The sequence below is a fragment of the Thalassophryne amazonica genome, chromosome 8, assembly GCF_902500255.1.
Source record: "Thalassophryne amazonica chromosome 8, fThaAma1.1, whole genome shotgun sequence".
In the NCBI taxonomy this organism is placed as follows: Eukaryota; Metazoa; Chordata; class Actinopteri; order Batrachoidiformes; family Batrachoididae; genus Thalassophryne; species Thalassophryne amazonica.
The window spans coordinates 38,186,562-38,210,397 of NC_047110.1; the positions used below are offsets into that span (position 1 = coordinate 38,186,562).

General features: G+C 42.1%; 1 protein-coding gene and 1 long non-coding RNA gene across 2 annotated transcripts in view; one reads left to right on the forward strand and one right to left on the reverse strand.

Annotated features, from left to right (window-relative positions):
• ptdss2 (phosphatidylserine synthase 2) overlaps window positions 1-23,836 on the reverse strand; it is an 87,936-nt gene that overhangs the window by 39,461 nt on the left and 24,639 nt on the right. The window contains exon 5 of the mRNA XM_034176012.1: window positions 17,339-17,406. Coding sequence (XP_034031903.1) covers window positions 17,339-17,406 — 68 coding nt within the window. The remainder of the gene's footprint in view (window positions 1-17,338; window positions 17,407-23,836) is intronic.
• LOC117515450 lies at window positions 5,946-20,770 on the forward strand. The gene is made up of 3 exons (XR_004562153.1): window positions 5,946-6,032; window positions 8,327-8,332; window positions 20,760-20,770. It is a non-coding gene; the product is annotated as an uncharacterized LOC117515450 (long non-coding RNA).

Genomic DNA, 23,836 nt, shown 5'->3' on the forward strand with positions numbered 1-23,836 from the left:
AACACAAACAGTCTTCAAATCCTGAATGTTGTGTGGATCTCTTCTATTATATGAACTCTGATCTTTAGTTCTTTCCACAGATTTTTATTGGATTCAAGTCGGGTGATTGGCTGGGTCATTCTTTTTTTTTTGTAACTTTTTATTTATGGTATTTTTGTCACAATAAGAACAGAGAAAAACAGAGAGGGAACAAAGACAAAACAAAACAAAAACAAACAAACAAAAAAAAAAAAAAACACAAATGAAAACTTGAGGTCATTAAGTAAATGCACATCACAATCAGTACATAATTGATTAACCTATGTTGTTGATTCTGTCATTCATATAAGCGGACCATTTTCCCCACCTTCTCTCTCCAATTTCTTTTTGTAGCCGTAAGGAATAGGTCATCTGCTCGAGTAAGTGTAAATGTTTTACAATGCCAACAAATGTGCCCACAGTGGGGGTGTCTTTCTGAAGCCAATATTTAGTGACTGCCTTCTTCCCTGCAGCCATCAGAATTTTTAAGAGATACTCATCTTTGTCCAATTCCTCAGAAAAATTACCTAAATACAGATAAAGAAATGTCACATCCACACTAAAACCCAAAACCTTAACAATAACTTCCGTCACCTCCCTCCAGTAAGTCTGGATGGGGGGGGGGGGGGGGCACAACCAAAATATGTGGGCATGGTCCGCCATGTTTTCTCCACATTCTCTCCAGCATCCCAACTGAGTGTATGTTTGTTTGCTTTTTTGATTAGGGGTTATAAAGAAGCGAATCAGATTCTTCCAGCAAAAGTCTCTCCACCCCAATGAATTAGTAGTAGTTGACTGTGTTAACCAAGCGTTCACCCATATGTCCTTTGTTATTACAATGTCCAGTTCTTTTTCCCAGCATTGCTTCACATATTCTGTGGAGTCCTTCTTAAGAGATGTGACAGCATGGTACAGTTTACTTATCAGTCCTTTACTGCTCCTGCAGTTATATGCATCAACAAATAACTGAACAACCTTAGACCATTCTTTCTGGACAGGGTCCCTAACCTCTTTACAGAAATAATCAGAGATTTGTAAGTATCTGTAAAAATCCTGTCTCCTCAACCCATAGACCTTACATAAATGTTCAAAACTATGAGGTGTTCTGTCTTTAACTATTGTACATAGAGATGTGATACCACGATAAACCCATTGTTTGTATCTGAAATCATACAATGATGGCTTATAGTCAGGGTCATAAGCAGGCCAACTGAGTAGTTTTACCTCCCTCTGGAGCTGATAGTGTTGAACAATTTCAAACCATATCTTCAATGATAAGTTCACCCAATCACTCTCAGTCTGTGGTCTTGCCTTATCCCTGTCAATACAACCTATTAATGATTGTAATGGGACATCTGTTAAAGATGTCTCTATGTCTTTCCATTTGGCTTTATAAGATGGGTTGCATAGACATACAAGTGGCCTTAGCTGAGCTGATATATAATAATCCTTTAAGGATGGGAGCGCCATGCCCCCCTGCTCCCTTGATAACTGGAGTGTGGAAAACTTCACCATTGGCCTCTTATTGTTCCATACAAATAATGAAATGTGCCTATTTCATTCTCTGAATTGTTTTGTAGGAATGTCTATAGGAAGTGACAAAAAAGAAAGTAATCTGGGCAAGACGTTCATCTTAACTGTTCTAATTCTATTCCCAAAGTCAAGGGGGAGGAGACTCCATCTATTAAGATCCTCATATTTTTTTACTAACATTATTATAATTACTTTGGAATAGCTGAGACAGATCTTTAGTCAAATATACTCCTAAGTATTTAATTTGGGTAGAATGCCAGTTGAGCGTATATTTTAAGTTCCTGTGTGGGAGCAAAATTAAATGTCATAACCTGTGTTTTATTTATGTTGAGAACATAACCTGAATATTTCCCGTATGTTTCCAGCATGTCCATTAAAATAGGTAGACCAGTGGCTGGTTCAGACAATGTGACAAGTACATCATCGGCATACAGACTTACTTTGTATACCTCTCCTCCAATGGAGATACCTGTTAGTTTTACCTCCTGTCTTATGGCCTGGGCCAAAGACTCAATGAACAGGTTGAAGAGACTGGGGCTGGCAGGACAGCCCTGTCTACATCCTCGCTCCAAGCAAATAGGATCTGAAAGACTGCCATTTACCTTAATTCTAGCTATAGGGGAGGAATAAAGTGCTTGAACACAACTGATAAATTTACTCCCAAAGCCAAATCTCTTCATTACTGAATAAAGAAAGTTCCATCCCACAGAATCAAAGGCCATCTCTGCGTCTAAACTTAAAATAATGGCCTTTGACTGTGTTTTGTTGATATTTTCAATAATACGGAGGGATCTCCTAATATTATCCTGTGTTTGTCTATTTCTAATGAATCCAGTTTGGTCCTCATCTATTAAATCATACATTGCAGTTTCCATTCTCTTTGTTAAGATTGTTGCATAGAGCTTATAGTCAGCATTTAACACACTGATTGGTCTATACCCTTTGCAATCCGTCCTATCCTTCCCTTCCTCAGGGATGACTGATATAAATGCCTCTCTCCAAGATGGAGGGGGAGGTCCGTCCTCTAATATGTAATTAAAGCATGTATCAAGTAGAGGTACCAAATGTTCTTTCATGGTTTTGTACCATTCTGGAGGGAATCCATCCACTCCAGGTGACTTCTTATTCAGACTTGAGATGGCATCATTTATCTCCTCCCTTGTTATTGGTTGGGTTAGTTTTTCATTGATTTGTGTACTAATATTTGGGAGGTCTAGGGAATTTAGAAACTCGGTTATTGATTGTGTATCTGCCTGGTCCCTATTAGAGTAAAGAGATATATAGTATTTCTCAAAGGATTTTTGTATGTCATCTAAATTTTTAACAATCTTATTTGTAACAGCGTCTTTTATCTTATGAACTGTATTTATAGCCTGTTGCTTCTTTAGTCTCCAGGCTAGCAGCTTTGATGCTTTGGGCCAGCCTCATAATATCTTTGTTTCATAAATCTGAGTTTTTTCTCCACCTCCTCACTAAGTATTTTGTCTATATCCTGCTTAAGTGTTATTTGTTTAATAATTGCATGATCTGTATTGGTAATATGTATCTGTTCAAGATTCTTTAATTTTTCTTCCAGGTCTGACAGTTGCATTGTTTTTATCTTTTTTGATAAGGCTGACCAAGCTATTACCTTGCCCCTCAAGACGGCCTTAAACGCATCCCAAAACAGACTGGGATTTACAGTCCCATTATCATTTTCCTGGAGATATAAATCTAGCTCTATTTTCATCATTGACATAAAACTGGCATCATTTAACATACCAGAGTTTAACCTTTAAAGTGTTTTGCGCTTTTTGCCTTCTAGATGCATTGTTATATGAATTCCTGCATGGTCAGAGAGAAATCTCTGGCCTATTTTACATTCTTTGATTCTGTGCAGATCCTTTTTATACATAAACACATAATCTAATCTCAAGTGAGTTGCATGTCTCCCAGAGTAGAAAGTGTACCCAGGTTGTGAGCCATGTATTGCTCTCCACACATCATTCAGTCCCAGTTCTTTTAAAGCCTTACTAATTAGTTTTTCTGTGGGGTTCCTTTTCCTAGTTCTATTAGTGGTATCTAAAGAGGGATTGAGTAGTACATTGAAATCACCAGCACAAATGAGCGTTCCATATGTCTCTGTTGCAATCAGATCAAACATCTTTTTAAAAAATGATGCCTGACTCCCTGGAGCGGCATATATATTAAAGTCACTTCTCGCTGGTCTATTTTGCATTTAACCAGGACAAACCTACCTTCTTTATCCCTTATTTCAGAAACAAATTCAAATGGGGTCGAATGTGAAATTAGTATTGCTACCCCCCTTTTCCTGCCATTTTTGTATGATGAAAAAAATGTATTTCTAAAACCCAACTTTAAATTTTTCATGTTCATCTGCAGACAAATGGGTTTCCTGCCAAAACACTATATTTACTCTGTCCCTTTTAACCTTAGCAATCATCTTACTACGTTTTATAGGATTATAAAGCCCATTCACATTCCATGACAGTATATTATAGTATTGATGATGCATTCATATTATCATTGATATCATGTGATTGTACACTCCAAGACCTCAAACAAGAAAAAGAAAAAGTAATAAGGGAACTATAACACAAACGATTGAACAAGACTTCCAACAACAAAGGTGACCAATCACCTTTAGGAAGAGGGAGGGAACTGCCACTAGGTGGGGTCCCTCGACAAGCTGACGCAAAAACAAAAAAGATTTGTGGCTGTCTGTTGACGATGCATAGTATCAGCTATTCCAATATGACCAAGAAAGACGACTATTCAGGCGAGTGGTTCTCATCTTCTGGGGCGTCCTTCCTGCTATATTCCTGTAGTCTCTCTCTCACCTGTTGCTGGTATTCTTCCCCTCTGGTACGAGGCTTGCAAATCACCTCCCAGGGTAGCAGCTTGGCCAGTATTTCCCCGTGAAAACCTCCGCATTTTTCTCGCATGTGACCTTGCCCACGTTGAACCCACGTCTTCTCAGATCCTCTGCTGCTTGTGTCGCGTTGTAGTATCTAACCAAGCTGGTCTGCAAATGGACTCGCATTCTAGTCATTGGAGTCCGGAATCCTATCCCCTGTTCCTTCAGTGCTTTGTTAACAGGAGCATATTCCTTCCTCTTCTTTTGCACAGCTTTGGCATAGTCATGGTCAAAATACACTCGTTGGTTATCATGGCTAAGACCTTTCTTCCAAGCTGCGTGGAGGATTCTTTCTTTGACTGTAAATTGGAGGAAGCGAACCACCACTGACCGTGGTGGAGCATCAGTGGATGGTTTAGCCGCCAGTGCGCGATGAGAGCGTTCTATCCAAAGGTCGCTGCTCCAGTTAGGGTCAATGTCCTCACTAAGTTGCGTCTTGATCATATTCACCACAAATGCTGTTGCAGAAGTACCCTCTGCGTCCTCTGGTATTCCATAAATTCTGATGTTTCGTCTCGCGTGCCCCTCCATCTCGGTCACTTTATCCTGCAGCGTTCGCTGGTTTTCCAACAGCTGAGTTAGCGTATCCTTAACAGCATTATCCCACCGCTCCGCGTCCGCCATGCTATGCTCAATCTCTCCAACTCGTTCGGTAACATCTTCAATCTGACTTGTCACATCTTGAAGTTTTGTATGAATTTCGGAAGTGAATTCGTCCATTTGCTTTTTAATATCTTCTCTGAAGCACTTACTAAATTCTTGGAGGTCCTTTTTGAGCTCGGTTCTTAGGTCTTCCATTCCTTTAGCCACTGCTGCACTCACTGCTTCTCGGATTGTGTCCAAGCATTCATCCCCGCCATGTGCTCCTCCGTGTTTCTCACCATCACTCGTCTTTCCCTCAGTTTCTCGCGCTTTCATAGTCGTCTTTGCTTTCTTGGATTTGTCCACACTCATTCTTGCAAGTGGATTTTTAAAGCATAAGTGAATTTTATAATATTGAGTGGGGAAAAAGCTAAGCTGATACAGGAGCTCAGATTTTACGCTGTCATCTCAGCTCTGGCGCCACCGGAAGTCCGGCTGGGTCATTCTAGCAGCTTTATTTTCATTCTGTGAAACCAGCTGAGAGTTTCCTTGGCTGTGTGTTTGGGATCATTGTCTTGCTGAAATGTCCACCCTCTTTTCATCTTCATCATACTTATAGATTTTTATCAAGAATGTCTCAGTACATTTTTCCATTCATTCTTCCTTCAATTATATGAACTTTGTCAGTGTCGCCAGCTGAAAAACAGCTCCACACCATTATGTTCTCACCTCCAAACTTCACTGTTGGTATGGTGTTTTGGAGTGATGTACAGTACCATTTGACCTCCAAAAATGGTGTGTATTATGGCATCCAAAGAGTTCAATTTTGATATCATCTGACCAGAATATATTGCTCCAGTATTTCACAGGCTTGTCTAAATGTTGCACAGCAAACTTTAAATGAGCTTCAACATGCTTTCTCTTCTGCAATGGAGTCGTGCGTGGTGAGTGTGTATACAGGTCATGGTGGTTGGGTGCCTTAGTTATTATTTTCTTTGAGACAATTGTTCAGTTGCTCTCCAAAAATGGTCCTTGGCTCTTGGACAACTCTTCTGATAACTTTTTCACTCCTCTGTCAGAAATCATGCGAGGAGCACCCGGTCGTGGCTGGTTTATGGTGAAATTATGTTTTTTCCACTTTCGGATTATGGCCCCAACAGTGCCCACTGGAACATTCAGAAGTTTAGAAATCCTTCTGCAACCAATGTCATCAGTTCTCCCCCCCACCCGAAACAATAAGGCTGCAGATATCTTGAGAGAGCTCTTTGCTTTTACCCATCATGAGATGTTTCTTGTGTGACACCTTGGTAATGAGACACCTTTTTATAGGCCATGAGTTGGGGCTGAATCATGTATGTTTGTTCTATTTCATTCCTCCTGACCGCCAGAGGGCGATGCTTTAGCACCTGGATAACTACATGTGTGCAGCACAGCGGTCGAGAATATATACCAACAAAGTCAAGCCATTGAATGTGACCTGGGTGACGTCACTGGTTGTCTTTATATACCAGATGCACCCAGCGCTCACTTCTTTTCTACATTCTCGCATTCTTAGAGGTTGAGAACGCATTTAGCTGCGATTGCCGCTCTCGCTTGTAGCCTCGCAACCCACCTTCGGTTGGAGCTACGTGCACTGCACACGTCCTCCAGAGGCTGCGAGACACGGCTTCACTGTTTTTTGTATTCTTTGATGCCTGTCGTGAGTACACCTTCCTAAACGCCGGGTGCACGCCTTCGCCGCTGCCCTGCTGGGTATGTTCCTCTGTGCACATTAGCTGTGTTGTTTCGATGAAAGCTGGCTATTTGTTTAGTTGTGTCACTAACCCCATTAACTACGTTGTAGTGTGTGTATCAGAACCAGTATAATGTACTGTGTTGGGCTTGCCGTGAGTGTTTTCCACTCCTTGAAGTACTTCGTCTGCACTGCCGCCATTTGCTAAGTTTAACAGCTCCGCTAGCAGCTAGTGTTGTCGTCGTTGCTCTAAGTGTTTAGCACTGCGGCTGTGAGTGCTTCACGCTCCGCGCCTCGTGTCGAGTCTGCGGCTGTGAGTGCTTCACGCTCCGCGCCTCGTGTCGAGTCTGCGGCTGTGAGTGCTTCACGCTCCGCGCCTCGTGTCGAGACTGCGGCTGTGAGTGCTTCACGCTCCGCGCCTCGTGTCGAGTCTGCGGCTGTGAGTGCTTCACGCTCCGCGCCTCGTGTCGAGTCTGCGGCTGTGAGTGCTTCACGCTCCGCGCCTCGTGTCGAGTCTGCGGCTGTGAGTGCTTCACGCTCCGCGCCTCGTGTCGAGTCTGCGGCTGTGAGTGCTTCACGCTCCACGCCTCGTGTCGAGACTGCGGCTGTGAGTGCTTCACGCTCCGCGCCTCGTGTCGAGTCTGCGGCTGTGAGTGCTTCACGCTCCGCGCCTCGTGTCGAGTCTGCGGCTGTGAGTGCTTCACGCTCCGCGCCTCGTGTCGAGTCTGCGGCTGTGAGTGCTTCACGCTCCACGCCTCGTGTCGAGTCTGCGGCTGGAGTGCTTCACGCGCCGCGCCTCGTGTCGAGTCTGCGGCTGGAGTGCTTCACGCGCCGCGCCTCGTGTCGAGTCTGCGGCTGGAGTGCTTCACGCTCCGCGCCTCGTGTCGAGTCTGCGGCTGGAGTGCTTCACGCTCCGCGCCTCGTGTCGAGTCTGCGGCTGGAGTGCTTCACGCTCCGCGCCTCGTGTCGAGTCTGCGGCTGGAGTGCTTCACGCTCCGCGCCTCGTGTTACTATTTACACTGCGTGTGATTCACGCTTTGTCTTTTCCATTTGTAACCATCAACCTTGCGTTAGCCATCTGCACGCAGTCCACAATGTTGACAGGGCCTTTGTTGCATGGCTGTAGTACCTGTTTGGCTCCCTTGAGCCCAGATGATGGACATATGTTTTGCCCCTCGTGTCTTGGGATCGGACACCTGAGGGAAGCCCTGACTGGCGATGCCTGCCTTAATTGTGCCAGCATGCCACTGGCAGAGAGATCTGCTAGACTTGCGGCATTGGAAAGTGGTATATCTAGTGCGACTTTGGCCTCCAGCCCCAGGAAGGAACCAAAGCGCCGTAAACGCCCACATGCAGGAGCCCCTTCTGCTAAGAAGGTTACTCATGACCATGCTTTGGCTGAAAAGGTCTAAACGACTTCTGAGTTTGCTGAATCTACAGCCTAGGGATGCAGTGACAGTTCCTGTTGTTGTTATATGGAGGAGCTCCACTGATGTTGACCCCAAATCATTGACCCATCTATCACAGGACTGCAGAGCCCTTAGCTCTATGTGTGATTCGGCGCAGTATGGTCTGAACCGTATGCCCGCCGTTGACAGCATTATTGCGAACCTGGTTGTGGCTCCAGCTGATGCTGCTCGGCCGGATGCCCGCTGCCCACATCCTCAGTGTAGGGTCACTGATGACCTCCTCACCAAAAGCTATGACATAGCTGCTCGCATCGGTCGCCTAAGCAACTCACTGTCCCATTTAGCCCTTGCCCTCTCAAAGTCTTTGAGGGAGGCAGAGGTTGATGATGCTACGCAAAGTCTTAGTGATGCCTCACTCCAAACCTTTGCTTATATGTCCAGAGAGCTTGGCAGACTGATGTCAACCCTTACCATCACTAGACGTCAAGTGTGGCTTGCGCAGTCCCCCCTGTCCGAATCCTGCAGAGGCACACTCCGTTCGCTGCCGGTTCTTCCAGGCCAAGTATTTGGACCTGCGGGCCAACAAGCTTTGGAGCATGCTGTTGAGGCTAATGAATCTCGGCAACAGTTTGTTGACCTACACCGGTGTTCCAGACCTCAGCTAGTCAGACGTGCTACAGCTTTTCGCTCTACATCCAGGCTTCCGCCGACTCCCAGAGCTGTACGTGCTTTTGCAGTTGAGGGCCAGCTCTCCCAGCAGCCTGCCTTTCGTGAGCCTACGGGCTGACCCCTGAGAACTGAACGGTTTCACAGAGCTTCCAGTAACTGCGCCCAGAGGTCCTAGGGATGCGAGGCAGAGGTGGTCGGGTCTGATTGCCAATGTTTGGCCCCCAGCCATTTTTCACGAAATCACCTCAGCCACTGGAAGGCTCAAGTTCAAGACCCATGGGTCATTTCGACCTTGTTCGAAGGTTACAGAATTCAGTTCAGATGTCGTCCTCCAAAGTTCAATGAGGTGAGGAGGACTGTTGTTTCCGACTCGGTGCAGTCTGCTGCCCTACAACGCCCTAAACGTAGACGTCCTTCAAACTATCACACCAGGAGACTGGTTCACAAGTGTCAACTTAAAAGACGCCTACTTCCATGTGCCAGTGGCGCCTCATCACAGGCAGTTTCTCCACTTTGCTTTCGAAGGTCAGGCATACCAGTTCAGGGTGCTTCCTTTCGGCCTCTCTCTCGCATCTCGTACATTTACCAGATGTATGGCTGCAGCACTAGCCCCACTGCAAGCTCTTGGATTAAGAATCCTACCCTAATTAGACGATTGGCTTGTCTGCGCTCCGACTCAGGGACAGGCGCACAACGACACAGCTCTTCTACTAACCATGTCTCTCATTTAGGACTCACAGTGAACTTTGCAAAGTGTTCTCTTGTTCCCAGTCAACAAACGACCTTCATCTGCATTGCCATCAACTCCCTGACTATGACTGCATCGCCATCCCCGCAGAGAGTGGACGATGTAATTCGTCTCGTCTCACATATTCAATGGGCTGTGACGCTGCCTTTTGGTTTGCTGCTCCAGTTGATGGGAAAATTGACTGCAATGTCGCTAGTGGTACCTTTGGGACTTCTGTTCTTATGTCCCCTACAGATTTGGATCAACAACCTAGGCCTCAACTCAAAGTTGCATCAGCACAGGCTTGTACGACTCTCCAACTAGTGCCTTCTGCACCTCAAACCCTGGGGGAACGTGGACTTCATCTGCAAGGGTGTCCCTCTAGGCTCTGTTCCTTCTCGCCGAGAGGTGGTTGTTACAGATGCATCACTCAAAGGTTGGGGGGCCGTGTGGAATCACAGGATGGTGAGGGGTGTCTTGAGTCCTCAGGAGAGACTCCAACACATAAACGTGCTGGAGCTTCGCACTGTGCGACTGGCTCTCAAGCATTTCCTCCAGGCCCTGAGAGGAAGACATGTTCTTGTCCGGTCGGACAACACGTCAACAGTCTATCACATAAACCATCAGGGGGGCACCAGGTCCAATCACTCATTGGCAGAAACTCGGAAGCTTCTCTTATGGGCGTTGCCTCGCCTTCAGAGTGTCAGAGCAGTTCATCTGCCCGGTGTACAGAACAGCGCACTGGATTTACTCTCCAGACAGAAACCACCACTGGGAGAGTGGCGACTGAACCCGATTGTGGTCCAAATGATCTGGCAGAAATATGGTGCAGTGGAAGTGGACCTTTTCGCTTCAAGCACCTCGACACATTGCCCACGATGGTACTCCCTCTTGGAACCAGACAGCCCACTGGGGCAGGATGCATTGGCTCACCCGTGGCCGGATTGCCTCCTTTATGCCTTCCCTCCTCTCCCGCTGCTGATGTTGACACTGCACAGGATAGATCAGAGCAGCCACAGGGTGCTGCTGGTTGCTCCATTCTGGCCTGGGAGGATTTGGTTTCCCATGATTTACAAACTCCTCGAGGGAGAACCTTGGGCTCTCCCGGAGAGGAAGGATTTGTTGTTACAGCTACAGGGGAGGATTTGGCACCCTCACCCAGAAGGCCTTCAACTGTATGTGTGGCCGTTGAGGGGCCAGACTCCTTGTTAAGTTCTTGTGACCAGGCTGATGTTCAGACTATCCTTAATTCACGTGCTGCTTCTACCAGGGCTTTGTATGACAACAGATGGAAGCTGTTTGCGCGGTGAAAAAGTTAGACCCGGAGCATTGCCCTGTGCCTATTCTCCTCAAATATTTACAAGAACTGCTGGGGAAAGGACTTTGTCGCTACCTTGAAGGTTTATGTTGCTGCAATCTCTGCCCGGCACATCTACGTTGATGGCCGGTCAGTGGGTTCACACCTCTTAGTGTGTCGTTTTTTGAAAGGTGCTCTACGTTTGCGGCCTCCAAGGCTTGCACGCGTACCTTCGTGGGACCATCCTCTAGTCCTGGAGGGTTTAAGCTTATCCCCTTTCGAACCAGTTGAAAGTGCTAATCTTAGATGGGTGTCAGTGAAGACTGCCATTCTACTTGCACTGTCTTCGGCTAAGTGGGTGGGAGAGCTCCATGCCCTATCAGTCGCTGGGGACTGTTTGCGATGGAATTCTGACGGATATGGGGTTACGCTGTGGCCTAATCCGTCCTTTTTACCCAAGAGAATTTCAACTTTTCATGTTAACCAGTCAGTTTCCTTGGCTGTGTATGTCCCGCATTCTGATCCAGGATTATCTGTTTCAGGTTCCCTGTGTCCTGTCCGAATGTTGAAGCAGTACATTAGTGCGACTGCCGGATCCGGAAAACGGATGCCGTTTGTGTGTTATGGTGATCACAAAAGAGGCTGTGCTGTCTCAAAGCAGCGACTCTCACATTGGGTCGTGGATGCCATTTTACAAGTATACAGATCCAGAGGTCTTCAGCCTCCTAAGGTTACGTGCCATTCCACCAGAGGGGTGTCCACCTCCTGAGCTGCACTGAGAGGTGTCCCTTCGAGTGATATTTGTGCTGCTGCTATGTGGGCTTCGTCCTGTACCTTCACCCGCTATTACAGACTGAATGTGGCTGCTCCTCCTGCTGTGACTTCGGCCGTGTTGTCTGCCTCCACTCCCCACTGCTGATGCAAGGTGAGTGTGACTCTTCGTGACCTTGTTGGTATTAAGTCATCCAGGTGCTAAAGCACCACCCTCTAGCGGTCAGGAGGAATGAAATAGAACGAGAGTTACGAATGTAACTACGGTTCTATGAATTCCGGATGACCGCCAGAATTGCTTGTCACTCAGAGTCTTGCGACTTCATTCCGAAAAGAAATGAGTGCTGGGTGCGTCTGGTATATAAAGACAACCAGTGACGTCACCCAGGTCACATTCAATGGCGTGACTTTGTTGGTATATATTCTTGACCTCTGTGCTGCGCACATGTAGTTATCCAGGTGCTAAAGCACCGCCCTCTGGCGGTCATCCGGAATTCATAGAACCGTAGTTACATTCGTAACTCTCGTTTTATTTGTCTGAATTCTTGTTCTATGATTTTACTGTAAAGCAGTTTGGACACTGTCTGGCTGCTGTAATTGGCTATATAAGTAAATGTTGATTGATCGAACCAGCCGATATTAATTTGCAATGGCAAGGGGCAAGACTGCTTTATAATTACAGATTACCTCCTGTCATGAGTATCCCTTTATACCTCCTGTTGGGAACAACATAGACCTCTCAGTACATGAATATATTTGAACAAAGAAGAGGGAGAAATTGTAATTTCTTTCCTGTTTATTACTAACCAAACATAAAATTTACACTGCAATTTAATCTGTTATACCTTTCTAGAATGTGATGTTGAGTATTCCTTTTATAACTCTTGGTCCATGTTTACATGTTATTAGTTGAATTATTAATGAACTGTCATGGTGAAAACAGTGTTTCCGGTAATCACTTACCTTCTCTAGGATTGTTAGAAGATGACTCAGCCATCTTATACTTTGTTAGCCAAAGAGGTAAGAAGGTATATGCCTTTTACTGTATTTGGTATGTTTTTCAAATAACTTTCTTTAGGAGAAACCTGAGGCTAAGTGGGCGGAGCTTATGACCATGCGCTTACCCTCTAACATGACCCTGAAACAAAGGAATGCTCTCTTCCACACACTTCTCTTTCTCCTGGGCTAGTGGCCCTGGATGTTTTTTCCCCTTGAACTTCTTCTCCATTTGTTTTTGTTTTTTTGTACTACTTAGGCTTAGTTCATGGCTTTTGTTTCATTGTGTTTCTTTGTTCAGCAACTTTGGTTGTTGCACCAGTTTTTAATAACTTTTAAGGCATGAGTCAACTTACCCAAGCTTCAGAGCCGAGCTATTCAAATTAAGAGTGAATCTGCGAGTCTCCAAATTTTTCATTTTCCACTCAATGCCAAAAGTTGTTTGATTAACTTCCATTTTTCTCCACAACTTCCTTTTTTCTAAATTTTAACACACACTTCAATTTTATTTTCTACATGTTCTGAAAGACGTCAAAACATTTTTGAGAGCAAACACTGAAACCTTCATCCTGGGTCGGTCAGTGAACCTAGCTTCTATGGAACTGCCGAACTATCACATTCGACCCTGCTGGAAAAATGAGCTAGATACATGCTTGTAGTCATCTCGGAAACTGGGTGGATTTAGCAAATCAATTAAAGAAGGCCAGCAAATGACTGATGCAGATTGGACCAAACCTTGTCAATCTGCCCAATCCAAAGGACCCAGATAAGTGAACCTTCAACTGTTCTGATGGTCTTTGCTGTCATTGATACAAAGTGGCTTTCTTTAAGTTTCTTAACAACAATGATTCATGAACTCAAAATTCACAGCTAAATTGCAACCAGATTTATTCTTATTAATCTCTATATTTAATGCCTTGTTCTTACTTACTTTTCATGTCTCATTAACATATCATCTCAGTAATAAAACTATGAATGATTACCCACATTATCAAAATCAGTCACATTTGTTTGTACCTGTAAATATGTAAATACATCTGTAAACATTACACCAGTTGTTTGTCTTGTGTCCAGCTGAAGACAGCCGTTTAATCAATTGTATCCAGAACTTATGACTTTCAGATCAAAGACTGACCTATATCTATCATAACATAATCAAGTTCCTGCGGTATGCAGGTGGTGCCATTTCAATGTATTTAATTAAATATCATTTCAATTTATACCTACTACAACACACACACACCTCTTAAAATAAAGATGAACGTCTTAAATGTTCTTGGAAAATGAGTAAAAACAATCAAATTAATACAGTTAAGGTTTCTAAGTTATTTTTCTATGTGACCTCCAAATGGTTCACCTTCTTTAACCCTCAGGGGTTGGCACCGTCGTATAAGACGGCACCCTGCAAGTTTTATTAAATGATACGCCGTTTTTTAATGACATTAGATAGAAACTTACTTTTTTTGCTGAAAGTACACTCTTCAAACTTTCGTTTCAGCCATTCAACAGGCTTGTAGTCCTAATAGAAGCTGTGTGATGACGTACGCAATGTGAGTGTCCAATCGGAATTGGTTCACCGTCACATGGCTTTCCAATATCCAATCGTAGGGCAGAGCAATCTCACGTGGTAGGCCAAAGATTGTTAAGAGCAGCAATGTGTTACTCTTTGGGATGTGAATGCTGTTTGAATAAGCGAAGTGCGCATCTTGGGCCATGTGGTGCATTATGGGTACGCTAAATTTTTCGGCTCGCGATCCACATTCAAAGATGGGGAAAGCAGCGAGGAGTGCTATGATTTGGACCATTTCAACTGCTGGAAAGTTGACGATTTAAAGCATTTTTGTAAGCACCTCGGCTTGCCTGTTACAACCAGGACTGCGTACGGCAGTAGAGAGAAACGGACAGAAGAGCTGGCTGCCCTTGCGTGTGTTACATCGGTACAGAATCTAGTGTTGGTGTTGACAAAGGAGGAAAAGAGAGCTGCTGTCGAAAATGATTCCCGGTCCTTATTGATAGTTTGAGACCAACAAATTACTGACCCCTTGAAGCCAACTGACAGATGGTTAGACGAAGTCCAGAGTCTGAAACCGTGGATTTTGCAGAATATTTGCTAAGCAGGGATGAGAAATCGCTACTCCACTGGCTTTATAATGACTATAAGGAAGGTGGGTCTCACATATAACCTCTTTGGTGTCACGTTTGTTTTGATAAGTTGACAGACATACAATATGTGGATGCATGCAGTTCGTTTATAGAACATGTCAGTATTACGCGCCACGTCATTCATGTCATGACATTACAGTCATAAGCCGATGCACGAAAACGGCGCCATCAACCACATTATAATTCGGTACGGTTTCAGGATATTGACAAAATAAATGTGTGCAAGAAACTTACAATTTTAGTCCGTCTTTTAGGTCCATCTGGATATTTCTTTTCTGTGGGGAAATTGTGTAGAACGAATGGAGGTTTACAACCACATTTCTTCTTTCCATCTTTGGGTGGACTCGGTGGAGCCTTGCAATCATGCGTTTTCAGCCAAATTTCAAACCTATAAATTCCGTTCGAGCATTTGAAAACAGCACGATGCGCACCTGTCATTATTGTATGCATCGCTTAAGGCTTAAAGTCTTTGAAACAATCTTAACTTTCCTTACGTAAAGTTAAGATTGTCCCTTACGGACAATCTTAACATTGAGACACTGCCCTTACGGAACTTTCCTTTCCTTACGGTAGCATTAGAGGACTATCATAATCTGCTAATGCTACTGTATACGAAATTCAATGGTAGCGATGTTAGTTTGGTAGCTGGAATTTTTGACTCCGTTTGACCCACGCATGCGCAGATGTGTTGCGCACTTCGCTTATAGCTCTCTGGCTGCTGGCTCCATGCGTAAAAGTGCAGCGTTGTGCATATGAATGGGGGGGGGGGGGGGTGTTAATAGGGCCTCAAACTGTGAAGATAGGTTGTTTACAGTGCAGGAACACGTTCCAAGAGGGAGTCAAACTCCATGGAAGTAAAAAGTTTGTGTTGTAAGCCTTTGTGTAATAGACAGAAATTGCTTTGAGATGTGGCATAAAGACAAACAAAATGCAAGACCATTTTGTATATATTGTTCAAAAGCTGCATGTGTTTATTGTTAGAACCATTATTTTGTACAAGAACCCAAACTACCTTTATAAAGTGCCAAAATAGTTGTTTATTATAGTTTGCTGTGTGTTTTGAATAAATGTGTGTGAAAATTTTCTGCTTTATTTTTTCCTTTCTTATTTTTGATTGTAAACCTTTATTACACTTATAAAACACCACTATAGGATAAATATTCTGAAAGCACAGGTTGTCCTGAAAACAAAGACACATACCACTTGATTGTGGGATGCAGGGTGAGCTTTTAACAGCAATAATAAAACAGGAGACAAGTGAGGGAAGCCACCAAGAACATTTGGCTTCTGTGGGTGTGAGTGGAGAAACTAGGAATAGTGCAGGATTTTTATTTTTATCTTCATTTTACATACAGTCCCAAGTTGCAAGTCTAAAATTACAGAACTGCTATAAAGAAAAGTGTTAACATTTTATTGTTTTTTTTAAAACTTTGTAGAACGAATGTAAACACCAAACTCTTATAAAGAAGGAAAAAAAATACACAAACATGTGCAGGAAAACTTTGGTATAAATGGAATAGAACAAAACAGGCTGATCTGACTCCCCATTTTTTTTAAATAAGAGGTAACTTACTTCGAAATAAAACATATAGCTGCCTACGACTTTAGGCACCATGTATTTTGTTTATTTTTTTATATTTCTTTTCGCCTTTGACTTTTCTGTTATGAGTTTGGTTGTTTGTATATGAGTGAATTTCTGTTATGTATGGGTGTCTAATAAATTCAATTCAAATAAATAATAACTGAAAAATAAATTAGCAGGTAATATTTTTATTCTGACTGGAATTCATTTTAGTGTGTTGATGGAATTCATCCTGTTTTTTTTTCCTCCTCCTCAGTCATGTTTTGTGCTTGAACATAAAACAACTACATTAACTCATGATCTAAAATAAATACTTTTAAAAAATAAAAGCTTATTAAAGTTCAGAGTTCTCACCCACTTAATGTAACAACCTGCGCATTGAGATACTGCTCCGTTCACCCGCCCCCACCCCCCAATCGCACTCTCCCTGCCTGTGTGAGCACCAGCTGACTGAGCAGCTCCGCACACACACAGACAGCTCGTTCGAAAAACTCTGCATTTTAAACAGCTTTCAGCAAGTCGTCCACGACTTTATCAACCCTGTTTTTTGAAAATTGACTGTCCAAATGAAGGCTGGACGGCTCTCTATACAAAACTGTTGTAATCTACGAATGGCTCAGCTATGTAAGGCGCAAGTTTGGGGGGGGGGGGGGGGGGGTGTCAACAAGATTTTTAACTAGACATCAGTCTAGCAGGGGCAAATATCTAATAGACATAGACCAAAAATAACTGGTCTGTGACCTCAGACCAGTGGATTTCTCTACCCCTGAAGAGTCATGGGTCCTGTGAAGCACCAGGTTTAATTTATGTACACCAAGTATTGATTTTATACATTTTTCCTTTGCTAATGTATTCACACACACTTCACCTTGCATTAAGTTTGAATACATAAATGGAACCGAGTATTTCTGCTCATTACGGTATCAGCATCAGCACACTCACCTGGAATAGGATGAAGATGAGAAACAGCTCATATACAACAGAGACACAAAGCCAGAACCGCCAGTAAGCTATGCAGTGAGGAGGAGAGAATAAAACACAGGAAATTAGAATCACAGAAAGGCCACGTGTCCCCTCCAAACCATCAACTGAAAACAATTTGAACAGTTGAGGACTAACAACTTAAGATATAGTTTTCTTTATTTTAAAGTGACATCTCAGAGTTGGCTCTTTGAAACAATGTTTGGAATAAAAAAATTGTTTGTGTGCTATTTGAAAGTACGATGGCTACCCCTGTGCAGTGACATTTATCATATTTATGTTCAAATTAAGCACACACAGCTTATAAAAGCTTCTGGTGATTTCTATGAACTTTTTAATATTCCTTTAAATTTCTTTTAATGCTTGCTTTAATAAATTATGCAAACATTCTGAATAACCTTGGGGCTATCTTAAATTAATATTTATCTCTACTATTTGCAATTTGCGCTTTAGTTTTTAACTCATTAAGTAAATATATTACAGAAATAATTGTGTCTGGCTTCACTTACATTTAGCATTCACCTCGGAGAATTCTACTGCCAAATGACAGCACATTGACATCAGCTGCTGCCCTGATTTTCATATTTTGGCTCCGATTCTCCAGCTATACTTCTCATGAATAAATAGGTTTGTGGGTCGCGTGTTTTCAGATTCAAAAAGTATGCTTCACTTTGATAAACATGTGGCCTTCTAGTCTGTGCATTTATTGTTCTAGTAATCATCAGTCTAAGAAGTGGCCATTACTAAAATTGCAATTATTTTGAATCACATTACAGTTAATAGTCAAGCTGAGGAGCATGCACTGTAGTTGCACACTGTCGCAAAACGCTGCATCCCCATGGGATGACACTTTACTGCCACAGCAGTCACCACTTTCATGTAGCTTCAAACTGGGTAAATGTGGATTCAACAGTCTGAGAGGAGATTTGCACAGGCTGGTGACCACCTGCAGACCCGGACACATGTTTTAATGTCATACCTAGGACAGAATAATTTTGTGATTCAGTGTCTTGCTTAAGGGGATAAACACAGACAGACAAACCCCCACCCAGAGTTCAATGTAGAGAGAAATTATTTCTCTATATAGTGTTCCAGACAAATGTGTCACATTGTGAAAGCTGAGATTGTTCTTAACATTTTGATATGCAGTACATGGGCATTATACTAAAAGAAAATACCTTGAAAAGGGGAATCTGTTAGTTATCTGTATTTTTTTTTTATTTTGGGGTTAGATTTTATTTGTATGCATGTTGTTTAACAAAATATATGGAAAATGGGAAATAAATGGGAATTACTGAAAGTATGTTTAAAAAAAATACTCATGGATCCCAGAGGGTGAAGGTAAAATAGTTTTTTTTCGCATCACTCATCCTGCTTCATTTTATTTTCTCTCAAGTATAGTGGCTGTAATATGTAGTCACATTAATACTGCATTGTCGCATGTGAGTGATGATGGTATGTATAGTCTCACTTTCACTGGGGACGCACACGTGTGTGCAGAAGCTACGTGAGCCCGTCCATAGTGAAAGCATTGATACAGAGAGCAGATGAGACAAAAGAAGCAGCACGAGCAGAATTACCAGCAAAAAGTGTCTCAATATGCTTTACTTATGTTCATTTGGATTAGGCCCTGTGGTGGTGATGTTGGGAACACTTAGCTACTACACCCAAGTCATATGATGTAATGAAAATCCTGTTTTTTTCTTCTGCTATCATGTTGGCTGCATGTACACAAACATAACAGGCAATATTAAGTTCAGCAAAAACAATCAGGCACATGTCCATATATATATATATATATATATATATATATATATATATATATATATATATATATATATATATATATATATATATATATATATATATATATATATATATATATATATATATATATATATATATATATATATATATATATATATATATCACATGATCAGGAAATAAAATAATTACAACAGTCCCAATGCTATGGTTGCATTACGGTCAACAGCCCACTGCTATTCAGTTCATGCTTTCACTATAAACACATGATGTCCCGTTGAATACGAAGACTACAGAGAACCTCAGTAACAACCATGTCCTTCAGTCAGCAGGATTTTCTTACATAATTGAATTTGTTTTTAAAATCACCATCAGCAGATTTAAAAAAAAAAAAAAATCCCAACAAACAAGAATGACAAGCAGACATTCATAGTCACAAAATGTAGTGTGTGCCTCACACACAAAAATAAAGCCACCGTGTCATTTCTTCATGTGAATGAGTTTACTGTTGTGTGACACTAACTGCCACTGATCCAGTGGGAATCGCCGTTTATAAATCTGAAATTCCCTCAGGGTTGTTTGTTGAGAAACAAATAATTGGCATCTGATCTGCACTGCAACACAGTCACAAACCGCCAAACCTACCTGGCTCAACAGGTAAGAGAGTGTGACACAAACAGGAAAAACACACAAAAACCCTCCTATTTTTTCCTACCACTAAAAGGAGCAAGAAGAAAAGTATTACGCAACAGCAGCAGCTCAAATCTTGCTCAGCGACTTCATGTCTGAAAGAGCAGTCAGCAGCGAGCAAACATTCATCTCAGGGTATCCTCCACACCCTGTGCACTCCTTTTTCCCCTCTCTCCCTCAGAGATGAGAAATAATTCCTGTGAGAGATTGTGCATTAATGACCTGCTGACAACAACACTACTCCTGAAAACTGCACTCTGACTTCAACACAGGCATTAAATGGAACCACTTTTATATCAAAAGAACTAGTTTAAACATCTATCCACTGTCAGAGGAAGGAGAACAAAGCAATTTGAATTCTACAAAGAAAAAAACCCACAGTGCCTTAAAGTGTCTATTCTAACATTGCTTTGTTGACCCAGTGGTGAATATGGAGCAGTGATTTATCAATATTCTTATAATTCACAATCATCTACAACCCCTGGCAAAAATTATGGAATCACCGGCCTCAGAGGGTGTTCATTCAGTTGTTTAATTTTGTAGAAAAAAAGCAGATCACAGAAATGACACAAAACTAAAGTCATTTCAAATGGCAACTTTCTGGCTTTAAGAAACACTGTAAGAAATCAGGAAAAAAAAACTGGCAGTCAGTAACGGTTACTTTTTTAGACCAAGCAGAGGGGAAAAAATTATGGAATCATGAAAAACAAAAGAACGCTTCAACACATCACTAGTATTTTGTTGCACCACCTCTGGCTTTTATAACAGCTTGCAGTCTCTGAGGCATGGACTTGAGTGACAAACCGTACTCTTCATCAATCTGGCTCCAACTTTCTCTGATTGCTGTTGCCAGATCAGCTTTGCAGGTTGGAGCCTTGTCATGGACCATTTTCTTCAACTTCCACCAAAGATTTTCAATTGGATTAAGATCCGGACTATTTGCAGGCCATGACATTGACCCTATGTGTCTTTTTGCAAGGAATGTTTTCACAGTTTTTGCTCTATGGCAAGATGCATTATCATCTTGAAAAATGATTTCATCATCCCCAAACATCCTTTCAATTGATGGGATAAGTGTCCAAAATATCAACGTAAACTTGTGCATTTATTGATGATGTAATGACAGCCATCTCCCCAGTGCCTTTACCTGACATGCAGCCCCATATCATCAATGACTGTGGAAATTTACATGTTCTCTTCAGGCAGTCATCTTTATAAATCTCATTGGAACGGCACCAAACAAAAGTTCCAGCATCATCACCTTGCCCAATGCAGATCTGAGATTCATCACTGAATATGACTTTCATCCAGTCATCCACAGTCCATGGTTGCTTTTCCTTAGCCCATTGTAACCTTGTTTTTTTCTGTTTAGGTGTTGCTGGCTTTCGTTTAGCTTTTCTGTATGTAAATCCCATTTCCTTTAGGCAGTTTCTTACAGTTCGGTCACAGACGTTGACTCCAGTTTCCTCCCATTTGTTCCTCATTTGTTTTGTTGTGCATTTTTGATTTTTGAGACATATTGCTTTAAGTTTTCTGTCTTGACGCTTTGATGTCTTCCTTGGTCTACCAGTATGTTTGCCTTTAACAACCTTCCCATGTTTGTATTTGGTCCAGAGTTTAGACACAGCTGACTGTGAACAACCAACATCTTTTGCAACACTGCATGATGATTTACCCTCTTTTAAGAGTTTGATAATCCTCTCCTTTGTTTCAATTGACATCTCTCGTGTTAGACCATGACTCATGTCAGTCTACTTGGTGCAACAGCTCTCCAAGGTGTGATCACTCCTTTTTAGATGCAGACTAACGAGCAGATCTGATTTGATGCAGGTGTTAGTTTTGGGGATGAAAATTTACAGGGTGATTCCATAATTTTTTCCTCAGAATTGAGTGATTCCATATTTTTTTCCCTCTGCTTGGTCTAAAAAAGTAACCGTTACTGACTGCCACAATTTTTTTTCCTGATTTCTTAGTGTTTCTTAAAGCCAGAAAGTTGCCATTTGAAATGACTTTAGTTTTGTGTCATGTCTGTGATCTGCTTTTTTTCTACAAAATTAAACAAGTGAATGAACATCCTCCGAGGCCGCTGATTCCATAATTTTTGCCAGGGGTTGTATTATTTAAAGAGGCTCAGAGAGAGCGACGAAGTTTGAGTTTTAGTGTGAAATACTCAGTAATCTAGCAATAGTCAGCTTGGATGGCAACAGCCCCTTTGTCTTTCTGAAGAGTTGGAAGCTGCTGCAGATCATTTTTACATGTACAACACACAGAGAAGAGAGACTTATGCAGCTCCATGACTTACTGAAAAGGAAGTTTTCGTAAACTGTGGAAAATTGCTGTGTCCATCCAAGTGCATCATTTGTTCACTCTTATATTTTGTGGAAATGCTCCCGGATCAAACAGTGGCTTTCAGCCATTAACGTTTTGAGCTGCTGCAGTGAGAAATGTGGTTAACGTGCAAGGCTGTTTAGACTTTAATAATATCGACTTTAACTGTTAGCTTAGCACCATTAGCCTGCTAATGGTAGGGTAAGTACCACACTTACGGAGTCACGATTTCAAAATAAAGCTCTTCGCTGTGTTTTATATTATGTAGTTGCTAACATGTATGTGTGCAGAAGTGTTGTTGCTCTCTGCATACCTTAAGTGTGTGTGCAAAAATCACCACTGGATTTGTGACAAGTGTGTACCAGCCAGCTTTGTTCTGACCACCATGGACATTAGACCTGTTCAAAATGTCAAATGTTACAAAATATTTTGGGCCAATGTTGTTCTTGTTCCATTAATAAAATAAAAGATCTGTGCCAAATTTGAGTGTAATCGGACATTGTTTAGGGGTTCCCCACAAAGCGACAATTTTCCTCAAACAACCAATGTAGTAATTCCAGTAATGTTCTCCTCTGGGTGACCAATGGACCACCACTTTTTTTGCAATTACAACCCCTGGCAAAAATTATGGAATCACCGGCCTCGGAGGATGTTCATTCAGTTGTTTAATTTTGTAGAAAAAAAGCAGATCACAGACATGACACAAAACTAAAGTCATTTCAAATGCCAACTTTCTGGCTTTAAGAAACACTATAAGAAATCAAGAAAAAAAGATTGTGGCAGTCAGTAACAGTTTTTTAGACCAAGCAGAGGAAAAAAATATGGAATCACTCAATTCCGAGGAAAAAATTATGGAATCACCCTGTAAATTTTCATTCCCAAAACTAACACCTGCATCATATCAGATCTGCTCATTAGTCTGCATCTAAAAAGGAGTGATCACACCTTGGAGAGCTGTTGCACCAAGTGGACTGACATGAATCATGGCTCCAAAATGAGAGATGTCAGTTGAAACAAAGGAGAGGATTATCAAACTCTTAAAAGAGAGTAAATCATCATGCAATGTTGCAAAAGATGTTGGTTGTTCACAGTCAGCTGTGTCTAAACTCAGGACCAAATACAAAAAACATGGAAAGGTGTTGTTAAAGGCAAACATACTGGTAGACCAAGGAAGACATCAAAGCGTCAAGACAGAAAACAAAGCAATATGTCTCAAAAATCCAAAAATGCACAACAAAACAAATGAACGAATGGGAGGAAACTGGAGTCAAAGTCTATGACTGAACTGTAAGAAACCGCCTAAAGGAAATGGGATTTACATACAGAAAAGCTAAACGAAAGCCATCATTAACACCTAAACAGAATAAACAAGGTTACAATGGGCTAAGGAAAAGCAATCGTGGACTGTGGATGACTGGATGAAAGTGATATTCAGTGATGAATCTCAAATCTGCATTGGGCAAGGTGATGATGCTGGAACTTTTGTTTGGTGCCGTTCCAATGAGATTTATAAAGATGATTGCCTGAAGAGAACATCTAAATTTCCACAGTCATTGATGATATAGGGCTGCATGTCAGGTAAAGGCACTGAGGAGATGGCTGTCATTACATCATCAATAAATGCACAAGTTTACGTTGATATTTTGGACAATTGAAAGGATGTTTGGGGATGATGAA